Below are 19,976 nucleotides of genomic sequence, written 5' to 3'. Positions count from 1 at the left end.
ATGTAGTTATACGTTTGCTCCACTCTATCAGATACTAAAACAATGAAAATGTAGGTCTTTGTATTATATGAACCACCTAATAATATATTATCTAAATCAGATATTTTAAAGTCAAGTTTTGCGCAGATAATCTTACAGAGGTACATTATTCCTATTAGCATAATAGAGTAATGATTTATACTTCCATTAAAGTATCCTTGCAGTCTTTAAAAATGCATACCCAAGTTCTAAATTCTTTTAGACCTAAATTTAGCACAAGACTTTTGTCCACTTCTAATGACATACCTATATAGTTTATATTTCTTTAGCTGGCTGGTAGGTAACTATAGTTCTGAAGGCATGTAGTGAATACATGCATGCATGTTTTCTTACATTAATAAATGACTACTGAGACCTGTAATTCACTGCATGGAATTAAGGATTGTTACCATGCACATATTACTGTTATGTACCATATGCATATATCTACTTTATGCATGAAATGTCTGCACATTGAAAACTTTGAGTTATTTGAAATAAGTGCTCTAATTCTCTCACTAATAACATGAGTTGAAGACGCATCAAAATATGAATGTGATTTGTGGCACGATCTCACAAGAATTTTGCCTTTTCTTTTTCTATAGCTGATTCAGGATGAGATAAGAAAGTTAGTGACATTGCAGACCAGCAGTCGGTGTGCCGGCAAGAGCAGAAGTTTGCCTGCTAAGCTGACAGACACTTTTTCATCACTAGAAAGTCAAATGGGGATGCGTTCTGAAATCTTTGAAGAAAATGACTGCATTGTCAATCAACTTAGATCTAATGAAGCTGAAAGTCAGCCGAATGCATCTGATCTGCATGAGGAATGTTTTGCAAACAATGCTTCAATGAATAGTGGGTATGGTAGTACACTTTCTGCCTCCGAACTGAACCTGGGCAAATCTAACGACATTAACAAGTGCACAGACTACATGGAGAAAACTGCACAAGGACAGGGTGATGCAGCAGTATTGCAGAGTGACACAGTTGTAGCCAGTGTTGAAAGTAAAACAGAACTTTTACCAAAAAAAGTAGAGGAAAATTTTTCATCAGGAAGGGATGATATTTTAGTTTTTCCTGCCGAACTCGAACATAAAGTTAATGAAGCTCAATGTGGAAAAAGACCCAGGTAAGTGATATGCTTTTAAAATATGTTAATTTATTTTAGACAGTCCCCACTCAGTAAACAGCTGTTGGTAATTGGAAACATGTAAGAATTGAATGGAACCTCTTGATTGTAAAAAACTGTGCTGCTTGGTAGATAAAGTGTTTAGCTTAACGTTTCTGCGTGATGCGTATTTGCATCTGCAGTGTTTATCTGTTGTAGATATGTTGGGGAAAAACATGAAAATATACTTTCTTCTGCAAATATGAGCTAGGATACAGTTTGCATACAGTGTTTATCTGCACACCAGAATTTTAGATGCTGATTACCAATTTATATGACTGATATTTTGCTATTGTGCTCAACCAGTCTTTTTGCCAGCTTATGTGCACGCATTACAGTAATAAATTATATCAGACAGCAGCCAAACATGTTTGGGTTTTTCTGTTGTTTTTTTTTGGTTGATCTTTGTTTGTTTTGCTCTATTCAATAGGTGAGTGGGTCTGCCAAGATTTTTTTGAAAGACGGGCCAGATAATTTGGCAATAATACTGACCAAGCACTGCTCTAGTTGCACAGAATTTAACAATATGCTTTACACTCCCAGTCAGACGGGAAGTGGCTTCATGTGGCCATGAGCAGTATCAGAGGGCTTGTGGGCAACATGTTGCCTGTGAGTCTGTGGTAGTAGTTTGCAGAGATAAACATTTTCTCTCTATTGGAAAAACAAAGAATTGTGAAAATGAACTTGCATTTTGCTAGTATGTAATAAAACACAGAACCAGCTTTCTTTAGAGGATTTGGTTTGGAAATGTGTTATCTCAGCATATAGGGTAGATCATTGCCCCATTGATACGTATGTTCTCTTCTTCCCTTCTGTTTGGATTTATTCCAGTGTTCAATTCCTGTTGCCCAGTTCCATGAGGGCTATAGCTGCAATTCGTGGATTGCCAGGGAATTTACAGCTGAAGGAGCTCAACTCAAAAGTGTTTTTCAGTTTGAAAAACCTTTCTAAGACAACTTTTAAACTCATTCATATATGATTTTTTTTTTTGTCCTTTTTATAAAAAAAACCCAAGATTTTTTTCCTTTGAAATTGCTTTCCGTTTTGTATTATGAACTCAGTCAGAAGGAAAAAGGGTTCAAACCAAAGTGGAATAGTTCAGTTAACCCAAACTGGTTTTGTTGTTGTTTTTTAATTTTTAGTTGTAACCTTTTTTCATTCTTTCCAGTGTATGTCCCAAACTGGGACAATATGTAGTTTTTCAGTATCACATTTTAACAAAGTGGGAAAATTTTTCCATGTCTACCTCTACGAAGAATTTCAGGATGTCTCCTTCTGTTCTACTTTTTTTTTTTTCCTCTCTGTTTCCTTCTAGTATCTTGTTTCCATTTTTTCTTATTGAGTTGGAAGGCATCCTTAGTGTGTCTTAGCTGCCATTATCTTTACAACCAGACTGACAATAAGTAAAACCACTGCATTTACATTCCAGACTAATTTTGTGGGTTTGGTCAGTATCTGCTTGAACAGATGAAAAAACAGTTGTCTGGCCAAAAATACGGAGCTCTTTGTTATGATACTTTTTTTTTTTTTTTGTTTGAAAGCCATTTTGATTGTGGGTGCTTTTGTTAAAAAAGAAAAGAGCCCTAAAACATTTCGGCATTAATTATTTCATATTGTTTCTCAAAATGCACAAAGGCAGTGGAGTTTCAGTGCGTATGTTTCACCTTGAAGAAGTTGATTTCTGTAGGAATCATGTGCCCACTGGAAAGGGCATAGGTACTTAAGATATATGTGTGTTTCTTACCATCTAGTAAATCTTTAACATCATGGGCACAGAAGTTGAAACAAAACCAACCAAAAAGAATAAATGCAGAACAAGTATGTGTGAATTCTATGCAAGAAAATGAGCAAGGAAAGAAATTACCACTTGAGAATGTAAGTTTCTTTTTAAATTTCATTTTATGATGTTTTTCTAGTTTTATTCTTGTCACTGGTATTTTTTCAGTCTTATAGTATGTTCTGATTCAATATGTGCTTTCATACTTCACTTTAAGTGTTTGAGTAGTGGTGTTCCCATTCATGTGTTTAAAGTTCACATGGGCAGAGTTTACTTCTTGGATCATTCTACACTTATTTGCATAGCTATTTTGGTTTATTTTATTCCTTGCCCAATTTTTGGATTAATTTACTTAAGTGGCACGTGTTTTTTCATTGTAGAGATAATAGTCACATTCTCAACTGAAGCTTCAGGTCATGGTAACTTATTGTGCCCTATAATTTTTGGAAGGATCTTTGATTTCAGCTGGTAATGTCTCTTTTAGAACACAGAACTCTGTATTTGTGGAAGCATTAGCCACTTTGTTCAGGACAGATAGTATTCTTCCAGACTGGGATTTTAAATTGCAGGGATTTTTTGGTTTAGTTTGATTTGGGCTTTTTTTAGTGTTCTTAGTAGCCTTTTATGCTAAGATACAAATGTGGTTGGTCTTTTTTTTTATTTTATTTTGTTTTCTTTTTTGGTACTGTTTATGTAAGACTAATACATTCGTTCATGCCTGTGTATGACTATGATTTGATTAAATTGAACAACTCCAAGCACAGTTACAGCACTGGTTACTAAAAATAAACAACCCCCACAATAAACATTTAGGAAATCTAATTGCTTCTTTAGAACCATTTGTAGCAGTGCCTACACTGCTGAATTGTCTCAAAATACTACTTTTGAGAAGAATTTGAGTTGTGTCCCCCGCCCGTATTATTGAGATAATAATTGTGTATTGTCCACAAGTCTGATTATTTTGGAGTGGAAAGTTTAGTCATGTATAATCCAAAAGGACATTAGGCAACGTGATTGTATGAATAATCATCATACATGTAACTATGAAGTTTTAGAATTACTTTTAGTGTATTAATTTTCACAAACCTCTCTCCTTACGCTATTTTTAAGGAAGTAATTCCTGTAAGTCTGTGAATGACTCCACCTACAAGAGAATAGGAGATCTAGCAAATATGTATCACTTGATTCAAGGCAGGTTCTGTTTTTTCTTTCCTGTGGTCATTTTGAGGGTGATCCAGAAAGCTCAAGAGTAGCTGTTTGCATTTGTTCTGTCTAGTCTTCTGTTGTCAGTGGAAGCAAGATGTTACTCGAAGGGGATATTTCAAACCAGGAGTCAAATTTATCTGCTGTGGATTGTCACTTTTTTCTCTCAGCTTTTGAAAATACCTTTCTATTCCTTTGTAAGAATTCAGTTGATACCCCCTTCGTTTTCCTTTGTTCCTCCTTAGGCAAAGGAGAATACCTAAATAAAAACATTAGGAGGGACAAAATAGCCTTGAGGTGAGATGGCACTTCATGCAAAAACTTGAAAAGCTTTAGTGTTTTTTTTTTTTTTCCTGTTTTAAATTTCTTTTGTTAAGTCGATGGTTACTATCCTGTTTTAGTCCTCAGTTGTATGAGCTGTATAAATTTGCCATGTAGCGTGACTGTTAAGCTGCTGTAATGGAACAAAATGCCCTAAGAACAGTAGAAAAGAGCAATGTGATATGACCATATTAAAGCTTGCTATCCTTACTTCATTGCTCTTGTATCGCTGTGTTGTATCATTGACATTTCTTCCTTTGATTAAGGAAGAGGAGAGTTGTAGCAAATCTTAAATTGCGTGAACTTTTTTTTCTATGTGTTGGTCCCACCATTTTCAAAGTTGTTTCTGTAATTAGCTAGGGAGGTTGCTTAGAAAATTTGGAGCGATGAGAAGAGTATGTAGTATCTTGTCTATCTGGATGATAGATGGTGTTTATCTCCAGATTTTGTGGTAGGTGGAGTCATAACAGCTGAATATAAGAAATTCCAGTTTTAGGATGAGGGAAGAGTAACACTTATTGGTAAGTCATCTCTCTATATACTTGCACCTCTTAAGGAGCAAGAAAGTTGAGATGACTGTCCAAAATATGTATTTTTGTAACAGTTAAACTCAAAAATGCTCCACAAGTGGACAGGCACATGACTTAGAAAATATCACTATCTTTTTAATTATGTGGCTTAGTTTAGTTCCCCTTTTGACTATGATTGCCCTGCATATAAATTGTATATGTTTGAATCATGCTGTATAATTAAATTTAATCTCTTTGTTAAAAAGATTAATAATATTTACATGCAATTTTTAAAATTCTACCCTTGATTTTTTTTTTTCCTTGCCTTGCAATTTTCCTTACAAATTTGTTTTTCCTTTGTAATTTCAGACAAACCTTACTGATGCTGCTTTGCCACCTTACACTTTTTACCTCAATCAACCGAATGAAAGTCCAAATTCCGTAGTGTCTGAAGCTTCAGGTATAGTTAATTTCTTGTAATTAAATATCCTTTTCTTTTGAATTCTCATTTTTTAAAACTCTTACTAGAATGCATCTCCGCTAACTTTGGGGAGGTGAGGAGGGTTTGAGCACTGTCAAGCTATTAAACTTTGATATAGCATAACTCTGCTTTTCTTGCTCTTGCATTTCAAATTGATGGTACCTCCTGCATAGCACTGCTGGCAGATGTAGGACATGCAACTATTTTTTCCCTCAAATTTCTCAACATTTCAAAGCTGAGCTTTATGATTAAAACTGCTTGATAGTGTAGTAACTATTAAGATCATGGTGGGGATATCAAACGATCTTTCAAATATTAGCATTGTTGGTCTAGTAATCACAGGAGTGTATGGTAATAGAGGCAGAATTCCTGTAAGCCAAGGGCATGAGTCAATAATTGTGTGAACAGACAAGAACAAAATAATACAGTGTGTAATGTGACGATTCTTTAATTCTGGGGGATGTGTGTGCTTTTTTTGTGTTTTGGTATGGTTTTGCTTTTGTTGTTCTTGGGTATGTGTGTGAGGGGTTATTGGTGGTGGTGGTTTTTGTGGTTTTGGGGATTTGGTCGTTGTCTTTTTGTGTGTGTATGTGGTTTTGGTTGTTTTGTGTTTTTGTTTGTTTGTTTGTTTGGTTGTTTTTTTTTAAGCCAAACAACTAATTCACATATTTCAATTGCAACAGGGTGGATTCATTCCAGTAACAAACAGGGGCACAGAGATGCAGCCCTACAAACTGTGTATATTTATTACTTCTTCACAACACATTGAGAGGGACGCATACAAGAAATTGAAGTGGGATTGAGACTATATCTGTTCTTTTTGTGGCATCCCTCTTAGTCCCGGTAGTCTGTCTTTTTGCATGCTACAGAGTCCTGTTGAATACCAAACTGAAGAGTTTGTAGTATCAAGTGGCTGTCTAGGATTATTCCTTGGGTAATACAAGTTTTAAGTGATATACTGAAATTGGTAGAAATGTAAAAGTTTGTGGTAAATGAGGATTTGTTCCTTGAACACCAAAGAGTAAATCTGTTTTCACTGATTTGTAGCTTTTGTTACTGATGCCATGTGATACTGATTATGTTGCTCCTGCTTTGCATTGAGATTTTCATAATTTCTGGTAACAAGTACTTAGTGAGTTTCTTAAGCATTAGGTGCAAATAACTAACACAGTATAACATCTACAATGTAATACAAAGTAATTTCTTACTAATGGATTTGCGGATTCCTGTTCTGTAACTGTGAGCTTGAAATTTGTAATGTTTTTTCCTTTAATTGTTTCTTCTTATCAGGACTTTCATACTGGAAACTAGATGAAAAGGAGATGTATCACTCTTTACCAGAGAATTTCAGAAGCGAGTTTGCTGATATTTTCTCCACAAAAGTATCACCAGGTCAGGTAAACTTTGTACATGTTTTAAAAGTAGTCTTATAGTTGCTTATCATATTTGCTTTTTTTCTATGATGGAAAGATCCAGTCCTCCAGAAGCTAACTTTTCTGTGTGAACTCTTTTGTTAGCTCAGTCTCTCATATTCTGTTCCACCATTATTCATTTACCCCACCTAAAGTCACTTCAAATTTATTGACACTTCTTTTCTCATTTAAAAGAAGTAGTGTATATAGGAGATGAAAAGAGAGTAACTAGTATAATAAAGGTGTATGTGCCTCATTAAAGACTTTAAATTTGGGTGCACTGAATAAAGCCTTCTTCTGTTCTGAACTGACTCATTAGCTAAACCTACCCCACAACTTGTTTATTTATATTGGGGATGACAGATAGTGTTCAGATAAACTAATGTAGCAATTTTTCCTGTTGAAGTTGTCTTCTGCCCATGAAACAAAGCTGTCATCATTGAAGGATATTTATCATAAAAGACAAAGGGAGAACAAGCAGCTGCCAGACCAGAATGTTATGCCGCCTTCTCAGTCAAGTCACCCACCAGAGGTAACATTAATTTCTTTACTTCATGTCTCAGTTTGATTACAGCCTGGTTTCACATTACTTGGCCCCTGCTGCCACCTCCAGTGTTACACTGGAACGGCAGTTTGTGCAGCCATGCGATGAACCAGGCTGGAAAGGATCCAGCTGAAAAGAAGCTCCAAGAATACCTTGGGTAAACAGGCACCTTTGCTGCACAACCTTGACGATGGCACAGGGATGAATCTGCTTACGCTGAGGCTGCAGCTGATGAAATGCACGTGGAACTGCAGTCACAGAAGCAGACTTTTTTCACTACTTCCCACAAGACAAGTTTAATTCCATCAGTGAAACAGAAGAGGCACAGGTTGTGGAAATATTTTTTTGTTGTATCTGTTTCTTTGTACAGCTTTCGGTTTTGTATAGAATCTAGTAATGATGGCTACTATGTGACTATCTTGTTTGTATAATCCATGAAGTGATTTTTGTAACTGTACAGAGTTACTGTTTCAACCTACAAGCAGACATCTTAGTCCTTCAATTTACATAACTGAAATTTCAAAGGTTTTCTAGACAGCTACAGATGTTAGATATGTCTTTTATTCTTAATGGAAACTTAGAAGCTTAAGTTGCAAATGTTGGGAATGCGTATCATCATCTAAGATGTGATAGGTCCCTTCATCTTGCTTGTCACTATCACATTATTGTGGTAATATTCAGTATAATTCCTGCAATATGTTATATAGGTTACTGATGTCTTCCGATAAACTCCATTTACAAGAACAAAATTCAAATCACAATTTTTTAGCGTTACAACTTATTTCCTAGATCTTGACGTTGGACCCAACCCTGCATATGAAACCAGGTCAGCAGAACCCAGGACGCTGTTTTTTCAATATTCCTGAAGACACTACTCCTTTTTCTCCAGACTCTATGGCTGAGCCCGGATTTTCAAGTCATTGTGACACAGACTCTTTTTCACAGACAAGTAATTCATCTCAGTTAGATGATTCTCCAAAATATCCTTCCAGCAGCAGAGCTGTACATTTGGATTTCTGGAGAACTCACCCGTTCCAAAATGAAAACAAGACCAGCTCTCCCTTTCCCATAGCATATACGGATGCTAATAATGATAAGTTAGTCAACACTGAGGAGGAAGAAACACTGACTCTAACTCCATCTTCTATTACTCAGTGTGCTGACAACAGTTTGCCAGAATATAGTCTTTCAGTGACATCTGTTGAAGATCCTGTGATAATGTCAAAGTAAGTAATTTTCTTTTCTTCTTTAAAAGTCGAGTTTGTACTTTCATGAAAGAAGTGAAACTTCACCATACTAGTAAAACGAACAAAATACGTGGGTTCTGTTTGTTTAGAATGTAGCTGGAAATTGTTGCGCTTTTTTTGAATTATTTTTTCTCCCTTGAAGTGCAGATGGTATATAAATAGAACTGTCACTTTCCACTTCTTACAGTTGTCTTTCTTTAGATCATACTAGTTAATCTTTAGATCATACTGTTTAATCTAAGGTGTCTATTTGTGCTCTGTCTTCCTTGGATGTCAAGGAAGGCAAAACAATTTTCTATGTTTTAGTGCTTTGGCTATTTCTTTTTATATATTAAAATAAAAATACATACTTCCTTCATAGGCTGTATGAGGGAGTTAATTTAGGCAGAGAATTTCAGAGTTCTGTGAGGGGTTGTGTTTTCTTATTTAGTGTCAAATGGTGGGAGGAGCACAGGATTACTGCACTTAAGAAAAATAAATATCCCCTGTTCACTACTGAAGCTCTCATGATTTGCACATGGACAAGCAGACATGGCATATATTCTATATATGAGGGTTTATGTATGAGTCATGGTTTCAAAATACCTTAGTTTTCCTATTTTAATTTTACATCCATAATTTCTAGTGCATAGCAAATGAGAGAAGAGAGTGTAAAGCTTTGTGTTGTATTTGTATATATCGTTAACAATATTTGTGTTAATACCAAGGCTTCTATGCAAACCTTAGGTGTCTGACACCACTGCCTTAGATGACGAAGCTTTCTTTGCTTTCATTTGAATGCAACGAAGTTCTGTAAGAGATACATATGCTGAGTTCATTATGTGTGAATGCACACAGCAGTGCATGGTCATGTGGATAGCTGGATTTTTTTTATTTTTAATTTCGAAAATAGGATGAGGCAGAACTTGAGGGAAAAACATGCTCGACACATAGCTGATCTACGAGCTTACTATGACACTGAGATACATAGCTTAAAACAGCAGCTAGAGGCAAGCCATAAAACTGCTTCATCTGAAGACTTGACGAAAATCAATCAAAATCTTGCTGACAGGTACTGTTTGTCCTTATTTTCCACTTCTTCTGTTACATGGTATTCTTTTCACTTTAAAAACTGAATATGCTTGTTCAGAATATCTTGAAAAGTTTGTTATTCTTCAGTTCTGAAGGTTTCATGCATATAAGATGCTAATATTTTCCTGTTCAGTATAAATTTTGCGTTATTTAATGCAGCTGCTTAAGATTAAATTAAAATTGTTGTTAGGCAGCAAATGTGCTGTTTGGATCAGAGGTCTTGTTTGACCTGATTTTTGCTGAAGCTGGCATAAGTTTTACTCAGGAAAGGCTGGCAGGCAGAGGTAGTCCTAAGCTGTTTGTAATGGAACTATATATGTTGCAAGATAGTGCTCGCCTGTCATAATGGTGAACTTCATCCTTCTTTACCTGTCATGTCAAAACTACAGATGGTATAGGACCAGTCTTGGGTTCATTGGTAGCTTTATAAAGCTGATTTGCCAGTCAGTGCTCTTTGATCAGATTTTACTACTGGAGTCTGTCTGCGTCACCTATATATTCCTTTAGATATAGCTTGAATGTTTGCTATATATGAAAGTTCGATGTGATTTTCTATATAAATATTGTCAGTCAAAATATATATTGTAAATTTAGACAGCTACAATACTTTACAAAATGTAAGCCTTTCAGAATAATTGAAAAAGTGCCTGGGTAGCTGGGACTCTTCTGGACTTATCTTCCAGCACTAGTATGCTCTAACTACTAGAATTAACTTCTGAGCAGTCATTTATTGAGTTAAAGTAGCTCACGATCTGATTTCAGTCATTAATTATCACACAGAATCATCAATTAGCTGAAGTAGAACTCTGCTCTGGTGCATCTCAGCTGCTTTTGGTTCTGCAGTCCTAGGCTCTGAGCCATCTGGAGTCTCTGCACGTGTTCCCCGTTTGCTGCTGGCCCGCGGTGAGCACCACAGCCCGTCTGAGCAGAGATGCTGGGTGCTTGCTGCAATGGCTGAAGACTATGGGAATAGGTCACAGGCTGGGCACCAAAATGTGTGGGGATGCTCGAGGAAGGAGAGAAGGCTATAAAATGTAGATTTATTATTTTAAAATTTCAAGAGATTTTTGTAATTTGTATGTTTTAAATAGGTGTGACCAATTAGATGCGGCTCTGAATGAAGCAAGTGCTCGCTTAAAAGCCCTTGAAAATAAGAATAATATGCTAGAAAAGCAAGTGGTAAGTATGTGTTCTTAAATCAAGTTGCTTTTTAACTAAAAGGGTAAGAGAATGCACTTGTTCATTTTTTTTTTAAGCTGATCTGTGTTTCCGTATCTTTCTCTTTTTATTTTCAACCTTTCTCCTTAATATATGACATCAGCCAGTATCTTACACCAGTGACTGTCCTAGCTGAGTTTCTTAAGACTCAGTACTTGAAACATCATCACTTTTGCTTATGATCACCTTTCCAGGTTAGCAGGGATCAAACAAAGTTTATGAGTGAAATATTGTGATGTGTTTATGATGTCTCTCTTTAGATTTTTTTTTTAAAATTTATTTTATTTTAATTATTTTCTCTTTGATTTCTTATTTGAGCTGAGATAAAAGCAAATCTCATCTGCACTGGGGCAAAAATATTCTAAGTATACAGAGGAAATGGCCTCAAATTGCACCAGGGGAGGCTTAGATTGGATGTTAGGAAAAATTTATTCACTGAAAGGGTTGTCAAGCATTGAAACAGGCTGCCCAGGGAAGTGGTTGAGTTACCGTCCCTGGAAGTATTTAAAAGACATGTAGATGTGGCACTTAGGGACATGGTTTAGTGCTGGACTTGGCAGTGCTGTGTTAACAGTTGGACTTGATGATCTTACAGGTCTTTTCCAACATAAACAATTCTATGATTCTGTATTTATACAGCGTTTCTGGCTAGGGCAGACCAGTTTGCTAATGGCTGCATAGCTGCATTTACTGGTCAAAGGACAGGGCACTCTGTCATGAAAGTTAGACATCTGGAGAGACTAATTAATTCCACCTTTTTTAGACAGTTTTCTATGCTTGGATGCAAGACAGTCAGCTGGGATTAGAGGCCTAACATCTAGATATTTTAAGTCCTGTAAAATAAATACATATTTTGGGTTTTTATTCTTCATACATCACAGAAACGAGCAAAAATCATGTTTAGTTCATGTACAGATGCACCCTTGTCTTCAATTTAGATGATTTTAGATTATGCTTTGTACTGAACTAAAAGATATGCTAGGTAAGCATCATAATGAATGTTTTCTCTCCTACAGGCAGATTGGAGAGAACGCTTTTATGCCGTCAGTAATACTTCCAAAGTTTTGCAAGAACGTATTGAAGAAATGCGCACAAATAATAAAGAGAAGGATAACACTATTAGTCGACTAAAATCGAGGCTGAAAGATCTAGAGGAAGCATTTGAAAAGGCTTACAAGTTATCTGATAATAAAAATACAAGGCTAAAGGAAGAAAATAAAATGTTTCAAAATGTAAGTAAGAAAATGAGCGGAGTTGCACAGCATGCTACAGACACAGCAAATCCTGGGTGTTTTGGAAAACTACTCAGAGTTTACCATTGTTAAGTCTTAATGCACAACTAAGAGAACAGAAATTATTCAGCTGACTACTTAGTAGGCTAGGTGTTGGGTGATCCTATAGACCTGATAGATATTTAAAAGCAGTTATTTAAGACAGCAAGTGTGTACTTGATGTGTTAACACTTGCCATATTCTGTCTTGGATATTTTATTAATCTACATGGTATTTGTTCATTTTACTTCTAGAGATATTACAGGAAAATTTTTGAAGTTTTTTTTTCCCTCTCTTAAGGTTAGTGGGGATGGACTGAATTTTTCATAAGCCATCACAACTTACTAAAACTCTTAATTGTTTATGATTTTAGACTGGATCAAAGGAATGGTGCCTCTGATTCCTTACTAGAGCTTTATGGAATGTTTGAATGGATTGGTGAAATTGATATTAGTTGGAAAAGCTACTTCATGATTTTAACTCCTTTTTTTACAATCAAATTTCAAAATACAAAGTCAGCTTTAAAGTCAGTTAGGAATTTTACCTGTTCTTTTGGCTCCCTCAGTTTCTTTAGAGTTAAATCATTTGAAAATTAGAAATACCTTGTGTAAGTAGCTCTGTCTCCTCTTGTCCCATCTATAACTTTTTTTTCCAATTAGAAGATGCTAGAACTTAACAAATATTAAAGTACACTCTGCATCCCCTGTATTGCTTCTGCATAGGTTAGACAAGTAATTTAGATAGTTTCACAGGAGTCAACAAAACTGTTGATCGCATATGGTCTCAGTGTGGGTTTATGTGTTCTTTTTTTTGTTTTAGCTTTTAGGAGAATATGAGTCCCTTGGAAGAGAACATGAAAGAGTAAAGGTAAGTACATGCTAGTTAATTTAAAAAAACAGACGTTAATTTAAAAAAATATGTGATAATGTGCCATAGAATTAACTGAATGAACTTGAGTGTTTTGCAGAAGATCAAACAGAAAGATCTGTATTTATTTTAACTGATAGCTTCTTACTACATCTTCAGAGCCCTGGAGAGAAAAGGAGAGAGTTTGGAATGTGTTGTTTTCCAGTTATAGGCAGCAAAAATACTTCAAAGTCAAAACCAAAGAAATTTAATGGACCTCCCTTTCAAATAGGAAGGTGTATTTAATGTATTGTTTTCAAGACTGTTGTAGAGTTACTTGGTTTTCTTTTAATACACTTCTGTAGTTTCTAGGCTTTTTACTTTTTTCCTTGTGTACTTGTAGGATACATTAAATACAACTGAAAACAAATTGCTTGATGCAAACACGCAGATTTCTGATTTGAAAAGGTAAATGTGAAACTGTCTTATTGCTATTTTAACAATATGAAATATAGACTATGGCCTAAACATTTGCTCCTAGATTATGAAGGCTGTAGATCTTGCAAGTTTAGTTACATCTTGCGAAGCATTTAATGTTCCTTTATGTTTCTTTGTACACAATGTAAAAATCTTGTTATTTTAGGATATGTGTGTTTTCTACTTCCTCAATCACAATTGCTTCCAGTGGGATGTGATGAATTGCTTCCTTTTCGAGTGTTGTCACTCAGCTAGCCCAGCCACTCCACTGCTCAAGCTTCTACTGCTACAGCTGTCCTCTCAGGAACCCCCATCTTCAGCTAAACAGTCTCTGTTCTGGTTTTCAGGAGCGAGGATGCTGACAGGAGTTTGCTGTTCAAGATTATGGCTCCTAGGCATGAATAAAGGACAGAAAGGTGTTCCATGTATAGTGCAGGAATAATATCTCCCGTGGATGTCCCTCATGCTACCTGGATCTATTTTTTGGTTGGAAGAACAGAAATCCATTGAGCTTTATACTTTCTGGGTAGGCCCTAGGCAAGATGTATGTGACCATCAAGGGGTTTACAGTTACAAACACATCCTCTAGTTTGGGATTTTTCAGCTGCTCCTTGTCAAGTGTGTTAAACAGTACACTTGCTGAGGAAAGTCTAGAGAGGTGGGAGGAGAGAACATCTGAGAGGGCTCTAGGGCAGGCATGGTAGAACTGTAATGAGGTGATGTTTCACGTCATTCATCTCCCTTTGAACTTCTTTTGTGGTTATGTGCTGCTCTAATTTCCTTTTCTGTTTCTATATGAGCAGCTGAAACCCAGACTGTTAGGAATATATTTTTTTATGTGTGGGTTTTGATGACTCTTCTAGAAATGTGGCTACAAGTTTCATCTCAAAATTAATTCCAAATGTCATTGCCACCAAGCATTGGCCTGTGCATAATCTTCAGCCAAAACCAGAAAAATAACAAATATGATACTTGGAAGATGTCACAGTCCTTTTCTTTGCTGCTCAGATAGCTTGATTTTTCAAGAAGAATAATAGAAAGAATGAATAGGAAGAATTTAAGAAAGGAATACGAGGAAGCCAAAAACACTCTGCCTTCAATTTTTATTGGGACTGTTGAGGAAGTGAAGATAGTGTGAAGGACAGTTCAGTCAAGTATTTCTATCGGTGCTGCTATTTTTTCCTGCCTGATTCTCAGTGGTGCTAGCTAGGGACCATGCCAGACTGGGGAAATTGTAGTGGGAAAGGAGATTTTTATATCCTGCTCCAAAAAACCTGCATTTCTGTTCTCTAAGTAAGGAATGCCTGAGATTGTGTTGCATTGCCAAGGGGCAATGAGCATGTGGACTGCAATATGTGGGAGAGAGGAAAATCACGTGAAGAGCCTGAGCAGTAGATTGGTAGAGTTACCCGAGTGACACACAGGAGAAGGAGCCAGTCATTAAATCCAGAGTCAGGGAGACCTTTGTACAAGTACATCATTTTAAGGAGGAAAAATGTTCTTTTTTTGTTTTCCCCAACCCCTTCAAGGTGAATGCTTTGATCCACAGCAATATCTCCTGGTCCTGTTTTTCTAGCTAGTTTACCTAACTTATTTAACATAGAATTCGAATACTTACTTAGCTAGCTAGCTAGAAATGTAGTAGATGCTTTTGTTCTTCTGCTTCACGCAGGATATCTGAATAAAAATGAGTAAACTCTAAGAAATATGATGTATCTTTTATGTCATTTAAATCATCTTATAATGCATCTTTGCTACTTCTACATTAGGACAATTTCAAAACTTGAAGCTCAGCTCAAGCAGGTAGAACATGAAAATATGCTGAAACTTCGCCATATTACTGAAAGTCGTTTAAGAACCTCTTGTGCCAAGTAAGTAAATATTCCAACAGTGTGAAAACAGGTCATGTGTTTTAGAGTACTTTTTAATGTGTTTTGGCTAAAAATGGATCAAGATGATGTTAGTGCATATGCTAAACTGTATTAGACACATGACATAGAGACTCCATATGCCAAGAAATTATTAAAAACAAACAAATACTTTGGGTAATAAATGTGTGACTTGCCAGACTGTCTCTAGTCTTCGCAAATGAGTGTTTGATAGGTCTCCATTGCTCAGCTGAATAGGGATTCCCATGCTCAACAAAGATCTAGGGAATAAAATCTAATAGTCCAATTAGACAGTCGAGGTTTTCTTGGTGTCTTTGTCATTGATTTGAAAGACGGATTGACTACTTTTTATGTCTCTAAATATAATTTATACAGTTATCCTGAGAGTGGAGTGAAGGTTCAATTAGAATGCATGCTCTAGTTTGAATTGTGAATTTATGTTAAGAAAATTAAAGTTGGCCTGTGTTCTGGTTTGTGGGTATTGTGTTTTTCTTTTTTTTCATGTTTTAAAGACCTGAAAAGCTTTGTCCTTCTTTGTTTTTTATTACTGAGTTATGGCTTTTTTGGTGTCTCTCCCAGTTCAGCACTGATGCTGTGAAGCACAAAAATGTTAATGTAATGTGTTTTGTGGATGTCCATTTGTGTGTATCAAACATTAGTATTTTGGAGGGAGGATCTGATTTTTTTATGATTATGCAGTTGCAGGTAATTTGTGTATTAATATACAACAGGGACAGATTTCTGTTTAGACGTATTTTAATATTTATGAACAAGATCCCTCAACAATGAACAGAAAAAAAGGAAGACCTAAGCATGGCAGCCCATGTTCATCAGGGAGAAGGATGTAAGAGCCAGTATGGATTTGGAAGATAATCTGTCCCTAACTGATCTCAAAGACTCAAAGAAAGTTTTATTCCAAATGAATGCACAGCAGGATGGATTTGCAGAATAGTAGTTATGGTTCATGGCATGTGTAAACAAGAATACTTTTTTCCTAATTATCATCTACTTTCCTATATATAAAAATCACATTTTTCTTTTGATGTTTCAAGATAATAATATACTCATTGATGCTTATTAGTTAATATTTATCACTCTTGGATCATCAACAGTGACTTTTTCTTGTTTGGTTTTTTTGTGGTTTATTTTTTATTTTTAATTTTCCTACTAAATAGTGTCAAAAGGAAAGCTGGGGTCAGATGCTCTGAAGTCTTGGAGTAATCGACACCAAAATGTTTTTGTTTAATTAGTTGAGAAGTACTTGCTTCCCAAATCTCAGTCTGAGTAAATTACAAGATCTTTGTAGAGCTCTGCATTCTGAGCATATTGTGTAATTTAGACTGAAACCTCAACGTACGATTCTTTTTTTTTTAAATATTTTAGTATACAAACATGTTTTTAAAAGCAGTTATTTTTCCACAATATTTACAAGTTTATTGCATATTTGTTATTATTTCTGCTTAACTAGTATAAATAGCTGGGTGTTATTAATTTTTTTTTAAATTAAAAAAAGAGAGAGAAAAAATTCAAAGCCTTTCATAATTTTGAAGTTTTTTTGTTCTGTTCCCACAGCAAGTTGGCAACTCCTGATGTCAGCAGACGAAAGTGGTTGATACCAGGAGCAGAGTATTCAATCTTCACTGGCCAGCCTTTGGAAGTCCAGGAAAGCCCCAAAGATAACAGACTAGAAGAAACTTATATTCCTCCTAGGTGAGTTGGTTTCCTTCAGTCTCCACTATGAAGTAAAGTTGAATACTTCTAAATATAGTTTTATCCAGAATTGACTAGATTAATATTTTTAGATTTTTGTACTTGTTTAAATAGAGTTCTAAAAAAATTTCTCAGTGTTGTAGATGCTATACAGTTCCTTAAAACCAAAACATCTCTCTTCCTTCACTAACTTGGTATCAAGCAAGCAGCAGCAGCCTTCAGTACCTTCCTTGAAATATCAGGAAGCTTCAACTGCATCTTGCACCACTGTCTTTACCCTTTCCGTGTTTGTGTCCGGCTCTATTGAGTTTGGACACAGTGTGCTGTGTCATATCTGATGTGATCTGTAGGAGTTGGCTGCAGCTTTCCTCCAGTGTGAAGCTTCAGGTATAATTTAGGGTATAATTTCTCAGTAGTTTGATTTCTTCCTCAGAAGTTCCTAAAGCCTCTGTCAGGACCTATTTAGTTCTAAGAACATGTCAAGTTACCAAATTTAACTTGTGCTGTTCAACTTTAGATTCTTGAATTGTCTGTAACAGTCCTCTGAGGTTCTTGGCTGAAGTTAAAAAGCACCCTTAAAATTCTTGGTTTGATGACTGTAAAACCCAAACTAAATTTTTCCAGGTTTTTGTTTATTCAGCTCGTATTTGGATATAGGAAATAAAGTAAAAAAACTTGATCCTTTTTTTCCTTCCACCGCCTCACATTCTTTTAAGGCACCATTCTCCTCCTGAAAAAGACTCCTCACAAGAAGACTCTTCAACAAACACAATAGAAAAGAAAGAAAATGAGATGTTGGAAGCACCAATTATAAAAGCCTTTAAAGAACTTGAAGAAGGAAAAGCATTTAAAGATTGGGGTACACAGACAGAAAAAGAAGACACATCAGCTAGTAACTTTTATTTTTACGTTCCTGAACTTGTCTTTACTGGCTTTTCTTTGTTTGCATGTCTTCTGGTTTTGTTATTATCAGCACTGAAGTCCATCAGGCTTGAAGTCCATCAGGCTTGAGTGATGGGATAAAAACAGTTTTAGCATGCAAACTTCTGGAGTTTTCCTAAGAAAATTCAAAATTATATAGTGTCATGTGTAAAATAGGGGGAATGCAAAGGTTGCTGTTAGATCTCAAGCTAATGACTAGTTAGTGTCCTTTTTCTAAGAATATCTCAGTATTTATAAAGAGTTAATGGAGCTCTAGCAAAGCTCTGGCTGACTGTACGTTCCTTTTAGTTTTGTCCTCATGATGTTGTATTGGACTGTTAGTAAGAAAACTGGCATGTGTGCTGTAAGACTGCACTGGGCTGTTCTAACAGCATTGATTTAGGAAGCCTTGTGGTTAGAAAACATTGAGTCTTTCTTAAATGCTTATATTCTTGGTGCAGGCTGCTTTCCACTGTCTTTATTAAACCAGTGTTTAGCATCATTTCTCCTACACACTCTACAAAGCATCCTTTTTCATGAGTTAAACTATTTGTTTCATGAATATGATGAGCAGGAAGTGAGACTCAAGAAAAACAGCACAAGAATGTTGATGTGATGCAGACTAAATGCAGTCTTTGTGTAGTAAAAGCTGATTATTGGAGAATACTTGAGAGTTCTTGTATTGAAAAGGATTAATTAATATAATAACTTTTTCCTTTTAATTAGAAACATCCAATCGACGTCAAACTGTTGGGTTTGTCGAAACTGCTTTAGTTGCTAACCGATCCCCAGAGAAAGGTAAAGACCAACATAGATCGAAACGGTACAGCTCCCCTTCCGGCCAGAGGTCATCGTCCCTTCCTCCTTCGAACAGGAAATCAAATACTCCAAGTAAGTGCTTTTCTGAAGTGTAGTTTGTGTTACTCAAACAATAGAAGCAAATAATGAAAGGCTGCTCTAGAAGAAAGAAAAATAAAGGTAGGATTTCTGCTTTTTCTAACAGTGTGAAGAAAAGGCTTGTCTATAATAATAGAAGATGTGAGAGTTCTACGTTTATTTTCATTTTTCTGTGTTGTGATGCACTTTTAATCTAATTTAAATAAACATGTAGACAGCTTTGAAAAGTGTTGTTATAAGATGTAAGCATCTGATCACATGAGTGAGAGATACTGCATTGGGAGGAATTTCAGGTAGTTAAACATACTTTGTCTTTGCAGCAACAAGAGAGATAATGTTGGCACCAGTATCAGTGACATATAGCCCAAAACGATCTCCAAAAGAAAACCTCTCTCCTGGATTTAGCCATTTGCTTAGGAAAAATGAAAACACAGTGACAAGGTACGAGCCTTGTGAATACAGTTGTGTTCTGATTGTTATTATAGCAGCAGTATATTTATGCAGGCTTAATGCTGCTGTTTCTTGTTCATTAAAAGTCCTAGAAAATGAATCTTGAATATAAAGCCAAGTTTTACTTTTTAAAATCTGGCAAGAAAAATCTAGAATGATTTCTCATCTAGCATTCACCGAGATGAGATGTTGGGTTTCCTATTGACACAATATTGATCAGTGACAAGTTATAGAAGAATTGTTCTGTGGAGTAAGTCCAGATCTGCATGCTGCTTATCAGGAAATATAAATAAAAGTTGAAAGTAGTATCTACCTACATGTCATGGCACCTACAAGAAGGTTAAAAAATACATAAACTTAACTTTCTGCTAACTGTACTAGATACTGTGGTTTCTATAGAGATCTTTGCTTGTCAAGGCTTGTAGAGTTTGAGAACTTAGCCACGAGATTAAAGTGTAGGACATGTGCATGAGGAAGAAGAAACGTGTAGCACTGCTTTGATGGTTCTTGAGGGTGCCAACATGGGAGCTCAGTGTGTTTGGGAGC

The 19,976-nt window shown here is 35.9% G+C and overlaps 1 protein-coding gene across 4 annotated transcripts in view; it reads left to right on the top strand.

Moving 5' to 3' along the window:
• Nucleotides 1–19,976, top strand: part of MPHOSPH9 (M-phase phosphoprotein 9) — a 32,036-nt gene that overhangs the window by 7,786 nt on the left and 4,274 nt on the right. For 2 of the 4 annotated variants that reach the window (XM_042805113.1, XM_009974556.3), the window contains 16 exons: nt 624–1,147; nt 2,938–3,061; nt 5,366–5,456; nt 6,768–6,874; nt 7,296–7,421; nt 8,223–8,659; nt 9,573–9,731; nt 10,843–10,930; nt 11,986–12,201; nt 13,060–13,107; nt 13,490–13,554; nt 15,333–15,434; nt 17,025–17,162; nt 17,879–18,054; nt 18,810–18,974; nt 19,301–19,421. In XM_042805113.1, coding sequence (XP_042661047.1) covers nt 624–1,147; nt 2,938–3,061; nt 5,366–5,456; nt 6,768–6,874; nt 7,296–7,421; nt 8,223–8,659; nt 9,573–9,731; nt 10,843–10,930; nt 11,986–12,201; nt 13,060–13,107; nt 13,490–13,554; nt 15,333–15,434; nt 17,025–17,162; nt 17,879–18,054; nt 18,810–18,974; nt 19,301–19,421 — 2,687 coding nt within the window. The remainder of the gene's footprint in view (nt 1–623; nt 1,148–2,937; nt 3,062–5,365; nt 5,457–6,767; nt 6,875–7,295; nt 7,422–8,222; nt 8,660–9,572; nt 9,732–10,842; nt 10,931–11,985; nt 12,202–13,059; nt 13,108–13,489; nt 13,555–15,332; nt 15,435–17,024; nt 17,163–17,878; nt 18,055–18,809; nt 18,975–19,300; nt 19,422–19,976) is intronic. The other 2 variants (XM_042805114.1, XR_006166724.1) reach the window with 2 other exon arrangements.

This window comes from Tyto alba, unplaced genomic scaffold (genome assembly GCF_018691265.1).
Source record: "Tyto alba isolate M040663 unplaced genomic scaffold, T.alba_DEE_v4.0 Super-Scaffold_44, whole genome shotgun sequence".
NCBI classification, from domain to species: Eukaryota; Metazoa; Chordata; class Aves; order Strigiformes; family Tytonidae; genus Tyto; species Tyto alba.
This window is presented reverse-complemented; position numbering and strand designations above follow the sequence as displayed.